The sequence below is a fragment of the Hetaerina americana genome, unplaced genomic scaffold (genome assembly GCF_022747635.1).
Source record: "Hetaerina americana unplaced genomic scaffold, ioHetAmer1.1.p SCAF_26, whole genome shotgun sequence".
Taxonomy (NCBI): domain Eukaryota; kingdom Metazoa; phylum Arthropoda; class Insecta; order Odonata; family Calopterygidae; genus Hetaerina; species Hetaerina americana.
In genome coordinates this window covers 3,601,314-3,616,068 of record NW_027286830.1, presented here as the reverse complement: position 1 = coordinate 3,616,068, position 14,755 = coordinate 3,601,314, and the positions used below count along the sequence as shown (strand labels likewise).

General features: G+C 35.2%; 2 protein-coding genes across 2 annotated transcripts in view; one reads left to right on the top strand and one right to left on the bottom strand.

Moving 5' to 3' along the window:
• Positions 1–88: 88 nt before the first annotated feature.
• On the bottom strand, positions 89–6,896 carry LOC139689635 (DGAT1/2-independent enzyme synthesizing storage lipids). The gene is made up of 7 exons (XM_071586816.1): positions 6,593–6,896; positions 6,348–6,486; positions 6,177–6,271; positions 5,928–6,095; positions 5,651–5,844; positions 5,372–5,575; positions 89–827 (listed from the first exon to the last, which is right to left on the bottom strand). The coding sequence occupies exons 1-7, from the start codon at positions 6,645–6,647 to the stop codon at positions 741–743; spliced, it is 942 nt and encodes a 313-aa protein (XP_071442917.1). The 5' UTR covers positions 6,648–6,896; the 3' UTR covers positions 89–740.
• A 90-nt stretch (positions 6,897–6,986) lies between these two features.
• The window catches only part of LOC139689625 (ATPase family AAA domain-containing protein 2-like), a 56,265-nt gene continuing 48,496 nt past the window's right edge, over positions 6,987–14,755 (top strand). The window contains exons 1-2 of the mRNA XM_071586796.1: positions 6,987–7,073; positions 7,740–7,883. Coding sequence (XP_071442897.1) covers positions 7,766–7,883 — 118 coding nt within the window. The 5' untranslated portion in view covers positions 6,987–7,073; positions 7,740–7,765. The remainder of the gene's footprint in view (positions 7,074–7,739; positions 7,884–14,755) is intronic.

Sequence of the window (14,755 nt, the reverse complement as noted above, 5' to 3'; positions counted from 1 at the left end):
ACTGGGACAAGGCACAGCAGAATGACAGTATTCAAAATGCTAATAAACTGCGACTTTTAGGATTTTAGAGTGAGTGTATGTGGATTCTAAGAGCTCTTTAGTGATATTTATGGGTTGTTATGTAATTATCTTAATGGATTTTAGAGTTATAAGTTTCAACTCTTGAGTAACTTCCATAATTAGAAAAAGTATGTAAATTGAAAGGTTTAATAATTGTGACTGATATTTCATTGTCATGAGAAATGAAATAGACTTAATATAACATTCAAGTTATATATTGTATAAAAATCAATACATTCACCATGATTACCTTATTATCAATGTTGCAACAATTAATATTAAAGCAGACATTGAAATAAGTTTTAGACCACAACCAATGCTTAAAAGCATACATGGAAGATAATGTGTTTATATAAAAAAGTCCATTCACATTCTATGTATTTATATAAAACTCATTAAAAATTTGTCTGTACTCAATATAAATACAGAATAATGTAAAATGTCTGTGTTAACACTTCTTTCATAACTATTATCACAACCAGATAGGGCCTCTCATCACAGTAAGTTATTAAAAAAATCAAACAATGCCATAGGCAAATAAAAAATTAAGCTACTTTTAGCACACACATTAGAAATTTCAGAAGACATGAAGAAATTATTTTACAATGAACCTGATATGTTGTCCTTTATGAGTGTCTTAAGTACAATTCTGATTTGATGAACACCAATACTATAAGAGGTCATTTAAATCGCTCCAGGAAGGCTCTCATAATACTCCCAGGAACCTTCTGATGATCGCGAATAAGAGACTCGATAGCAAGTGCCACCTGAGAATAATCACAAAAAATATTTATACAATTGGCTGTAAAATTCTAGAGGCTGAAAAAGATAATTTGATTAAATGGAGTTCAAGGATCCAACAAAATAATATTAAGGTCAAATACCACAATTTACAAGGGGGATGAATATGTGGTTTGTGGTAAACCTGTTGCTTTTCTGAGTAAATCCTTACTGCCACATACACAACTGGCTAATATATAAAGTCTGTTCAGAAGGTATCCAGCCATGCAATATTTTGAAAAAATTGCCTACCTAGAACAATGAGGCCCCCTTTTAAGTACTCCCATTGAGGCCCTGTACACTTATCCCAGTGCCTCTTCCAGTTTTCAAAACAATCAAGTCTTTTTTCGGAATGGTCATCAGCTGCATCGTCGCATTCTCCTTTATCTCATCAACCAGTTGTTAGGAAGACTGGGCTTTCGTTTCAAGGCCATAGCCATAGACCCATGGCTCATATCCAGTTATGATCTTTTTTTTAGAAATCCTGGGTCGTTGTTAGCATCTAAGGTCCCCTGCAACTGCAGTACTAAATTCTTGATGTTGACAACATACCAGAGAATGCGACAAGGCAGCTGATGACCAATTTTCCACTAAAAAATGAAAAAAATATTTCTAATATTCATCTTTACATTGTCATGCTAATGCAAAATAAGTATCAGGAAGGTTTACGGAGGACTTGTTAAGTAAAATGCCCGTTTCCCATTTTTTCAATTCTCCAGTTTATTTTGAAGTAAATTCATGCACCTCAATAGAATACAAAAAGTAGCCTGTCCTAATAATCACATGTGATTATCAGCAACAAACACAGGGGAGCAAACATAAATTCAATTTCTCTTAATTAGTAAATGAACAAAGTGACTCACAAATTCCTTAGCCCTTTTACTTGAGCTAGAGGTGACATTGTCCACCAGATGAATGGGAAAAAAATTGAAAATCCTCAGAAAGTGGCCCAGGTTCAAAATACACTTTTTCTATGTAAGTAGGAAAATGAAAATTTTCCTTATAGGACAATTCTCTTTCAATCGTTAAAATATGAAATAATTGACCTACAGCCAAGCTAAACATTGAGCCAAAATAAAGAATACCTTGATAGGTCTTAACAATACTACTTAATTGGATCAAATAGGTTGATCATGTATAAGTAAAAAAGATAATCATATACACAGTTACATAATATTACAGCCATAGTAATTCTGTATTCCACTAGTTTTTGGAAATAATCGTCTCATATTTGTGGGTATCACAGATTTTTCAGCAAAGAATAATGACCAAGTACAATAAAATTGTCAATCTTACTCATGCCCTCGACAGTTTAGAGGAAATGGAAAATGGAGAGAAATATTGTAAAAACCCAGGTGCCATGCACAAAAAGGAGAGAGAGAGAATGTCTTATGAAAGTATGCCCCTCCATTATATATTCACTATATCTCTCTACCCTTATCCTTAAGCCTCAATTTAGGAGAACTGACCCAACCTCTAGTACACAGGCCCTTTTAGAAGAGTGTGCGTTGAAAGGGTTGTTTCGTTTGTTTGCCATTCAAGGCTATTAGGCACTGGGGAGCTTCCTCCAACACTAATGGTGTTTGCTTCATGCATACATTTTTCAGTGGCCACATTGAAAATTTTGAATTAACTGTGATTATTTGCATATAGCTCCAAAAATGAAGAAGAGCAAAGTGTTATGGCCTTTTATGGAAAGAGTAATCAAAGATGCTGAATATATAGTTAATTGCACTACCGGAATCTCATGTCAGGAAGGGGAGGAATAACATGGTCACACTTCTAGGAATTAGGAAAATCTGCCAATTATCCTAATATTGACCGACAACTAGTATATAGGGTATAGAAAACAATTTGATCACACAGCATTGATGGAAGGCCAGAAGTTCATCATAACCTTCCTCTTCTTCAGTGGCTGATGCTGCACTTAGTAAGCTGCCATAGTTTCAATGACATTGCAGTGAGAATAAATGAGAATGTGTGTGAGAAGAGAGACAGGTGATGGAGTGAGTGAGTAGGGGCATCCTTATACAACACTTTCATTACAGAATTAAATAGCAACTGGGTGTCTTCCACAACTAAGTTTCTTTTGCAGTGCTTTCTATACCATTCTTCAGCTTTGCCCACCTTCCCTTGACCTATTTCATTTCCCTAATCTCATTTAGATATTTATTAAGTTTTTCTGGACAGCTATTTTACTCCCATCAATAACCTTCAAGATTCTATTTTGGCACTGTCCTACCCATAAAAATCTTTTTGAATTTTAAATTACATTTAATAGCAAATTATGATCTGCATTTGCTGTGTGAATTAATGCCACTTCTGACATTATGTCTAAACATAATATAATCTAATTGGAACTGCATGTTTTTCCTGGTATTTCCCATGTGAACCCACACCTGGGATGATGATCGAACAACATCTAACTATCAAATTAAAACCCTTTCTCCTACAGATCTCCATCACTTTGTATCTGCTATGATTTCTAATTCCTGAACCACACCATTACCTCTCTCCCATCCCTCCATTTGCCTTCCCCCCAATTCCTTTCATTATTAGGGGGTTCCCACTGGAACTGCCCATTATTTTGTCCAATTTATCATCCAAACTCTACTTCCTCCACCCAGTGACCTTACCAGTATGAAAACCTAGTTTATCACTAGATTAATCGGTTCTGATTTTATCTCTCAACTAATAACATTCTATTACTGCTCTAAATTCATACCCTTCTCCTTGGTTTTCTAGCCACTATTATGGCCACTTCATGTTGACTCTCCTGCCATACCATAAATTTACCTTGTAACTATCACTCCAGAAATCCTTGCTGTCTCTCCATCATACTTTACAAAAATCTAACATCTATACATCATTCCTCTCAATGTTTTCTAGCTTCCCTGTCCCCATCTTCCTAATATTCCATTTCCCTATCCTTATTATTGCAATCTCCTTTTCCAGCTTTCAGCTAGTTTGTGCATGGATTTTATGTGATGATGACTACTTAAGTGCCTTGCCTTTGCTGCACCTGAGCCCAATAACCATTCTAGTGGGCTGAGTCTCATAGCTGCCAGGATTCATTTTCTGCTTATATCTGTTTTATGCTTGAAAAAATAAATGAGATGGCTCCCTCAATGGTGATTTTAATATGACACCATCACTGAAATGGCTGTCCCACTGGGGTCAGATGCAATTGCAGCCACTTTGCTACCATTTGTCTGACTCCTACCTTTTGACCTTCCTGGCATGGGTGACCCTACCAGGAGTAACAATGACAATGACACAAAGGGAAACACGAGCATATTATCACATATCTCTCCTTTAATTTCTTCTTCCTCCCCTTTTCAAAACCTTTTTCAAACTATTCTTATACCATAAGTCAAACTGGCAGTGTATTGGTGCTGTAAAAAATGCAGTTGAAGAGTGGGTGAAGAGAGCAGTATGAAAGGCAACAACCAGAGAAAAATCATTGGGAATATCCAGAAAAACAAGTTCATTGACAATAATCAAATAAATATTAAAAGGGAAGAAATAAAGAGGATGGCTCACTGATTGAGAAGAAATTAGTGCAAGAAAGTGTTGTGAAATGATTATATTTGCAGAGAATGAATTATCAGCAAGTTTGCAAGTTTCTTGCAAACTATTCCATGAATTGAAAACCTATTACCAGATGATATTATGCATAGGGGCGTAAAATATGATTTCACTGACACATACTTGAATCTCCACCATAAGATCACGATAATCATTATGAATCCCATTGGTGACTAATATTCAGCTTTTCCACATCAGAAAAAGGTACAGCCTACCATCAGAATATAAATACCCTCCAAGCTAAGTCATATTGAAGAGTTTGTGTTACAATAGAAAGTGGAATGAATGGGTGTGGCCCACCTGATCAAGAGCCAGTTTACTATTGCAGCAAGTGTTTAAGTTTATCAATTTCCGACTGGTGGCTACCCACCACAACTTTTTGCTTGATATAATACGTGCAGCACTTATCATTCATGGGACATTTTGGATGTAAATTAAGGCTTGAGAATTGATAAAATTGTGACTATGAGGGACAGTAACTTCTAAATATTACTCAAACCCATATTGGTAACTTGTGCCCATGGAATGTTTGGACACACAGTCATGAGTGGGATCTTCGCCAAATCATCTTTTATATTTATGGTAATTCCACTCCAAAAACATAAATTAACTGGTACAAGTAGTCATTTCAAATGTAAAAACATCACTTCGACTGGTTAAAAGCATGACCTCATGACAATACAGGTGCCAGAAATACCACTTGCATGATGCCTTTATAGAAGTAAGAGCGGTTTGCCAATTAGAGGAAGTCCCAAGAGAATATCAGTATCACGAATTTACCAGGGTATGCGGTCAGGATACAATTCCAAAATTATCTCATCTATGTGAGGTGGAATGCTGGTTCAATATTCCGTGAAAAATCAAGAGGGAGGATTGAGAAATTGATTGAAATACTATAGTTGTAAAATATTAAGCAAAACAGATGCCTCGGGATAATTCTCACCTTTTTCTTGAGCTCCTCCGGAGTTATATTTTCTTCGTACGGTATAGGTTCTCCGACAAATGTCCTTAACTTCACTGGAAATCCACCATATACGGGTATGAATGGAAATCTTGTGACATTGTATAACCATTGCCAAAATGTATACCCCCAACTCACAGAGCAAAATGCTTCTCGTAAATTCTGGGTAAATATGGGGATTATGCACTGAAGAAGAAAAAATAAGGTAAATACAAGAATCACGGACTGTAATGGCCATAGAGAGGCAAGAGAAAAACTTACACACTTTGCATCCAAAGCAACTTTGGCGAAGCCTAGTCTTTTCTTCCACATCAACTTGTAATACGAATTACCAAACTGAGCTTCGTAAACTCCCCCTGGGGCAATGGCCAACAAATTATTATCTTTCAGCACAGAACTACACGTACTTACTGTGCCGGGTATGACTTTGAACGCTTCCAGGATAATGGCCCATCCTAAAACAAAATAACCCGATATTGCTGACATTGAATGATCTGAATTTGCATGATAGTCTACGAATAATTGATACGAAAAATACCTGGAATTTTGAATAAAAATCTATCCGCCACGGAATGTATAAGACGATTTTTGAACAATATAACCCGAGCTACAAAATAATACAAATCTATTGGGATAGCTCCATGGTAATATATAATTAAAGCTGAACCTTCATCTGGGATATTCTCAATTCCTATTATTTCGTATGCTGAAAACGAAAATATATAACTACAGAAGTAACTCTGGATATTGTTAACACATTCAATAGGCGTATTTCATGTATACATACAATGCCATATCCAGCCGTGTGCATCCCAAATAGCGGCAACTGTATGTCTAGCACCATCCCAAAAATCCCTTTCGTATGCGTCAATCAGTCGATACCTAAAAGCATATTCCATTAGAGCATAATATTACATTTACCCAAGTGAGTCTCCCTTTAAACACAACATTTACCTACCTGTGAAGCTTGTATATGTACAAAATTAAGGCTGATACATAAAATAAGAATACGATCAAGAGAGGAAGAAGGAATGTTATGAACAACGGCGCCAATAGCCAGGTAAGCCATAAGGTATAGTTTATGTCAATGTAGTCACCTATAATAATTGAACAATAAGGTTAAATTATCAAATAATTATAATTTGGTCATCATGACTTTCAAAATTTTAGCATACATGTATGAATAAAAAAGTTATACATTACCAAATGAATATTCAATATAATGGGTAACATTTATCAACTGCCCTTCTACTTCCATTTCTGGGTATCAAAGTTTTCTTCAAGTTTTTTATATGTACAAACGCACCCTAACAATACCTAAGAAATAATTTTTCCAAAAACTACGTTTTAAAGTATGAAATACTGACAATGGCATAATTTGGCACTATATCGTTAGCAGCGATAAATTAAAGGCAGAAGGGTTGAGACGTCAAAAGGAAAAGGCAAAATTCGGTTGATATTTGACGCATCTTCCACAAACTGTACAAATTTACATTCAGAAATTAGTTGGGCGCGGCGATGCTTTCAGCTGTTTTGTGTTTACTTGTATGCTTGATAGAGGTCTATTAGAATTACCGCCATTACTCGCTCAAGATAGTTTCATCTAAATCGTCTTCGAGGAGATAATGTTACTGTATTTATGAACAAGTTGGAGGAGTATTTTAGATTCTAGGCGTATTAGCTGGTAAGCTGACAATATTATCTTTTTGGATGGATATAGTCCTTGAATTTCTGTGTCCTTGTCAAATGAAATTCGTATGATTTTTGCCTTTCCGTTTGTATCAGTCATGTAAGCGTTGTTTGTAACACACTGTAGTCGTGTGTGAATATTTTTCTTAACCGACTTCTGAGATAGCATATTATTATAATAGATTAAGAGTTTTCCAAAATAGATTGTGACTTAGAGTATACGATATTTAGACCGTATTCATTGTTATAGTAGTTGAAAGATGGACCCGCGTTGGGGTTCACACAATCGGAGTTCTCATTGTTTAACTAATCAAGGCATTGCGCTCGAAAAATTTTTAAATGTTGTGATTTTCTCGTTTATCAGTGCTTGTGTTATATACTTACCTATATATTACATTATTTTGATATTAGCCAATTGATCAGTACTACCTCATGTTAGTGTTTTCCTATGGATTTTCTCGCATTAGCCGAAGTTGCTCAGATCTCTTTTGAACCAACATTATTTTCATTGGGTGACCAGGATTATAATATTTAGTTTTAATTGGTTGATCATTTTCGCGTTTCGCAACTTGGATTGGTGTGAATCTTCGATGTTTATTCGAGGTATAACAAGTCTCAAATAACTAATTTACGTAAACCATCTGCTTTTCCCCTAATATAGTTCTTTTGGAGAGACAGTCCGCCAAAATGGTGAAGGATGAAGGATGTGATCCTCAGGGATCAATAAGTTACAGTAAGGAACTTAGAAATCGTTTTGTCTTAAGCGATAAGAGAGTTGTTCATCGACCTTCTTCAATGAGCCCAGGTGAGTGTCAGGTTTTTGCCAAAAATTTAAGTTTAAATTACATTTAATACGTCCAGCCTAAAAGTGGGTTTTCTATTTCGGCAGTTAGTTACACGGCACCAATCGAAGTGATTTTACTTGTTATTAGATTTGCGCCGAAGAATGCCTATAACTCATGTGAATTTAAAGAATACTCGTAATTTATTTACTGCGTTGTGTGTTTATTTGTACGGTAGTGTAATTTGGAGTGTCTATAACTAAGGTGAATCTAATGAATAATCGTATTGTATTTACTGTCTTTTGTTAATTCGTGCGGTCCCGTAAATTGCTTAACTGAACGTTAATGACTTGAATTTAAAGGTACCCTAGGAGTTATACTAAGTATTTTTCAAATTCTGAAGTGCAGATTGTTGGAGTTCTGGCTGATGCTCTTAGCTTGCCTTTTGTTCCTGATTAAGATTTACTTTTGCCCCCTAGTACGTTAACCAATACTAATATCGGCTGTATGCTGTGGTATTTTATGGAGAAATTCACAATAACTTTAGGCTGGCTAAATACAGAACAATTTTGAAAACCTCATTATTACTGCATATTCTTTACTCTAATAAAATGAATGCACCAGCTCTGAGTGCGGGTTCATGGAGATTTTATGTGGGTTCTATATGTAAATCATGGTATGATGTAGGCTGTAGTAATGATTCTCTCCCACTATTCACAGAAGGAAATGGTGGTATCAGTTCAAAGTTTTTCATCTGGATACCAGGGAGCCATTTTAATAAATTTACTAATGGAATACGTTTTTGTATGTAACTGCCTTACTCTTTCACAGTGCCTAAAGCCTACCTTTAGTTTGTCATTTAGAATGCTTCTATGCTACACTGATTATTGTTATAAGAAGACCCGTAGCTCTGTGAAGCTGGTCAGAGCAACTAAAATATCAAATCCCTGCTTATCCATTAGCATTATTGAATATTTGGATTGGGGAACTGAAGATATATAGGACCATTCATCTTTGATTTGAACCTACATGAGGGTGATGGGATATTGCTTTGCATTTTTTCTTATTGATATTCATGACCATGAACTGTTGCGTAAGAATATATTTTTATATGTGTCTGTATAAATCATATAAATATACCCATTATTGATTTCAATGAAAAAATAAAAGGCGGAAACCAAGGATTTCCTTGAGATGGCTGTTTTCTTGTGTGCCATCACAATGGCCCCATTTCAAAAGTTCTCCCTTCATCTCTAATGCGGAAAAAACAGTAGTGCTTTAAACCATTAATAACCATGAGAAAGTTATCTCAACTTTCCTTTTAAAAAAGTCTACCTAGGTGAAACTTTACTTCTTTGAGGATCTAATGTGCAACTGCTATGAACTTCTTGTTTCCTCTCATTAGCATGAGATGTGTCATTATGAATCAACCCATGGAGCACCATGTCATGACTGTTTAGTATTTTACTTGATTTGACTCAAAGTTTTGGCTGAGGGTTTTAATTATAGTGAGAGCAAATGTCTCTGGTCTGGTATCTTTACATGCACAGCTAAATGTTTATTGTGAAAAGATTGATTTATCAGAAGGTGCCTAGTTCGAAGCAGACTTTTGAAACCAGTGTGGGTAGGGGAGAGAACTCAGGGAGAGGTTGAGGGGGGAAGAAAGGGTTAAGCTAAAGTAAGAGAGAAAGATGAGTTAGGTGAAGTATGATTCATGGATGAGGAATATTAGCGACAACAAACAGAAAATTTACATGTATGCCACTGGAAAATCGTCACACCTTTGATCAAATGAGTTCTATCTACAAGTTGCATCACTGGCCCCATTGGCCCACTGGTGGTGGCAGGGTACCGTCCTCGGTTGCCAACCGAGAGGTCGGGGTTCTGAATCTCGCTTAGGTTGGTTTTACTCTCTCTAGGGCTTGAGTGTTTTTAATTGTTTATTTTGTTATATCATTGTTAAAAAGTCTGATGTGAAGGCTAAAGTGCTGTTTTTTGATTAATGTGAAATAAACGCAAAATAAAGAGGTCCATGGATAAAAAATGTGGCGCATGTCTATAATCTATATTTTGAACTTTGCTCCACTGCAAGCTCTATTTGAAATAATTTCTTTTATGAAACTGATATTGAGTTGTGTAGTACATTTTGGAGGTATGTCATGTGCAGCAATAAAACTTTCATCCTTATATCAATGCAATACTTTTTCCTAATCTCCATTAAGAAAAAATGTATATGTATTACAAAATACATCCCAATGATTCATTTTCCATCCATGTTGAACTCAAAGCATGCAGGATTCTCAGATTTGATCCTGCAACCATCAGAGGAACAGTTTCTTAACTAATCTTTTGGTAGAAATTTTATATTCTGTATTGTTTGGTGAACCCCTTAGCAATATGCCTAAATGAATAACTTGTTCTATTAATGTAAACCACATTTTTTTACAACTTTTCCTATTCATTTGCAACTTATGACTCTTAATTCAATCAGAATCATTATCTTACTTCACAATTGTGATACTTGCACGGCATAATCATCAAGAATTAAAACACTCTTCTCGGACTCCAAGCAGCACCTCTTGTCCCTGGAATTGCTTGAGGTTGTAACCTTGGCTAATTTAATCATACTTTTCTTTACATTGAGTTTCTCTCTATAGAATAGTGAACTCTTGCACTAGATAAATTGTATATTCATTTGCTACTCTAATGAAAATGAAGCATTTGTGAATGACTCGCTCTTTCATTTATATTGTCCTTCAAATGACAATTTGCAAGGAAAACAACGGCATACATTTTGGAAGTCTTTATGGCTCCTTTGGGTTAATGAGATGGCATTTTTCTTTTTGCTGCTATTTTATATTACAAAAACATGACCTTTTAATTTTGGACCCCACTTCTTGCCATAGTCTCAAGTTACACATGTGAGCATAGTTCACTTTGAAAAACCATCATATGGCTGATATCTACCTTCTGCTCTGTCCACAGCTCTACTTTTACTTCCCTAGCTGAATTATGTGAATTTACTTCACACATATAGCTGGCTTAATTAGCCCAAGAACCTCTGGGAAATTAAGTTGTTTAATATGCATTTAACCTTATCACCTATGTTTCTTACTGCCCTCTCAGTTCTTCCATTATGCTCAGGTGAATATTGGACTGTTGGTTGATGATCACTGCCAGCCTCAGTCAAAATTGATCTCATATATTTTTTCAAACTTTGTTGTAATGTCTTAATATGTTGTGACTTTTTCCAAAGAAACTGGGTCAGTTTGACAATTACAAGGGTCATATATACAGTCGCTGAAAGTCATCTGTAGTCCGTAAAGAAGAACACATGAGTGTAGTGATGAAGTTAGAGGCAAGAACCATCAATAGGTAACTAATGAAATTATTCCATCAATAATGAGACCATTTCTTTGAGGCATGGGGTGCAGGATGTGATTCTTTACTTTCAATTAACAATGTAACTAGCATTAACTATGATAGGTGCTCACTGTTGTCAGGATATTTGGGCATTTTTTACTACTTTTACCCTCAGTTCAAGCCTTTGCCTAATACAATTAGGTGCTTTATTGTAATTTTTTCAATGATTTTGTTCTAACAAAAATATTTTATCTCGACAGTCTTGTTGACAAAAGGATTTATTTATTTTTACTTTTTTGGCTCTTTTTCTCAAATTTTGAGCCCTCTGAGGTGGCAGAAGATATTATTTCAAGTGCTTTTAACTTTTAACCATTATCTGGCTTAAGCTTGGTCAAGTAATGAGCAGTAGAGAGTTGAGCGATTGATTAATTAATTATGAGTAGGTCACCTTTTGAATAACGTATTTGCAGTGATTTGATTTGTTTTTCCGTTTAATAAATATTTGTAGAATAGGTGGAAATGGCTGAATAAAGCAAAGGAAGTCAGCATTTCTACTTATTATGGTACTATAATGAAAAGAAATGTGGATAATATTTGCCTTAGTATTGCATGCTTAAAGTTTCTCTGTTCAGAGTGCATGTCAAAGAATCCTCACTACATGGATGCTGAGTTCGTGGTAGGGAGGTAAATAGGTGAAGTCTCCAAATCAAAATGAGTCCAGAGTTCATTAGGGGGCCACTTAATTTGACTACTATGATATCCCGTCCAAGTAGCTGAGGTTATATAAATGATTGTCAGCAAACAAGTGTGTCTGGCTCACTGTCAGTACGCATAACAGAGGCTTCTGCAGTGACATATAAAGGAAACCTTGGTTTTTGGAATACTCTAGCATTGTTGCATTTGGGTGGATGACAGTTTTATTGGTGTCACTGAACTTTTCAGTTCTGTGACACCAATAGTCAAGTTTCAGTCGAACTTCAGACCAAATGACATCAAAACCGCTGTCCAGTAAAATGGTAAAATACAGGAGTAAGACAAACACCCTGGTCTCATTACAATAAATGTCAATGACAAAATGGTCTATCCACTGCCGTGTTGAAAAGGTGAAAACATAATCAAGGGCTTAACGTCAAGGGATGTGATGACATGTCTAGATCTGTTTTGATTCAAATTAAACTAATTTATGTGTGAACCTAGGTACGTAGATTAGTTAGACTAAAACTATATTACTAAATTAATCTAGTCAGTGATAAGGTCTGCATTATTCTAAATTTAAGACTAAAAGAAAAATCATAACTTTTTATAGTATTTAATATTTGATGTTGCTTTTCTTCTCTAGGCATCAAAAATCTTTGTATTAACTGTATAAAAAATGCATTGCTTGTGCAATGCAATATTCGCAGTTGGCTATGGTTGTTTTCAGCCCACCTATATAATTGTTTTGCCTCTTTAAACATGTCTACTCTACATTGTGTTGTCTTTTCCTCTCTAAAATCAAGACATTTTATATCTATACCTTTTCATATTAATGACATAATTCTCAGGACTCAAATTATACCTAATTAGTTGTGACCGACTATGGATTGATATTTCTAAATATCCATTTGCTACAATTCAAATATCCTACTAATTTCAATCCATTCCTGGTATTCCCTCAATTTTGGAGCCTTAAAAATCTATGTTGGCCCTTTTCTACCACAGTAATGAATTGAAGACAGAAATACAGATGCTTATCCCATTCTGTATCTCACAATTATTTGGTTTCTAATGTCCTTAATCATATCCACCTTGGACCATGTGGAAATTCATCTTGAATGAAAGAAGAATACGCTTTTTATTTGGTACAAATAGTTTCAACATATTGGCATCATCCTTAGCTACCTATACATTGAAACTAGTTGTACCAGATAAAAAATTGTGCAAAATACCTAGCTTTCTTCTTTCATTCCTTTGGTGTCAAATATCCATGGTTATACCGGGGTGAAGAAAATGTTCTAAAGTTGTGATTGCTGCACATGCAAAAACCTTCTCTGAAATCTAATGGCAGTTATCCATGCATGTAGCATTGGCTTCCTTTGTAGACTTTTTGTGTGATGTCATGGATACCTTTTAGATTGTATGATGTTTAAATTCCTTGGTTCCCTATTCTAATGCTGGTGCTTCTCTTTTTTCATGCTTTCTCTTGTTGATCTGGTAAGAAATAAGAAAATCGAGTTGCTCAAATGAATATATTTCCTTTTAATAAATGTCTTAATGCAATTTGATCAATCCTATGGCAAGTTCTTGCTAATAGACTCCCATAAAGGATGTGCTGGTGATTGCATTACAAGGAATTGAGCATTTTAGATGAAGCAATCCATTTCTTTTCTGTGTGTCAAATTATATTGGGTCATCTTACTCCATAAATTAAACTATTTTTTGCATGACATGAACAGGGAGCTATTAAGTTTGGTTTTAACTTCTCCATCTCCCTGGGTACTTAAAATTGAATGTTTCCCCCCCTAATTATCTACTACTGAAATAAAGATGTGCTTCATGTGCTCGTCATTCTTTTATTTGGAGACAGATAAAATTTACAAATGTGAAGTGTTTTTTTGTGAAATGTGATGATTTAATATGGAAGGTGCATATTTTGCCATTTTTGTTCAAAGCATGGATCTACCTATTGGCTACTGTTCTGGTCTACCTTTATTTTTATATGAAGTTTTTGTTACATTTGACATAAAAGAAAGATTTTTAAAAATACCTGAAACTTGTTAAAAATGAAGTAAAGTCATCAAAAAATGCATTATCTAATGGTTTTAGAATGCTAGTTGATTGAATGCTTTTCAAAAATAGAAAGTAACATGTTGTCCTCCATGTGTAATGAAATACAATTTAAGTAAATCCCTCTGATAATTTAGTAATTCTGAAAGTCATGACGGATTTCACTGTGTGCGATCGGTGGAACTGCTTGAGAGTGAAAATTTTTAGGAAATTTCCTCAAGTTTTCATCCAATCACAGTCCTAGTTAGCCGGAGATTAACTATTGCCGCCAGCCTAAAGTATTTATGTTTAATAGGTTATATATGGTGATTGCTTTGCAGTCATTAACAAATATGAGAATTGACTTGAAAGAGGCTTTGATTTTTGGCCAAAGGGGATAAAATTAGCTAGGTGGGTTGTTCATGGGCAATGATAATTAGATGAAGCGAGAAGTGGGATAAGGGTAAGGTAAGAACCACAAAGGAAAATAACTCATTGGGCTCAATTACTCACTAGATAATTCATCAATTATGGGCACCTACAGTACCATCAGCTTGTTTTTAGAACTTTTACTTTATCCTAGCAACATAAGATAACATGTGGAAGATAACCAGGTTAGGGGTATGGTGTAACAGAAGGTAAGGGTAGGTAGTTTGGGGCAAAAAGTATCCAAGGTAGGATAAAATGGAAAGTGGAGTGGAAAATGTGAGATTTGTTTTGCCAAATTTTTATTCAGTTATCTTCAATGAAGTTTTCTTTGGAGAAATTTCAAATTTTGACTTATAAA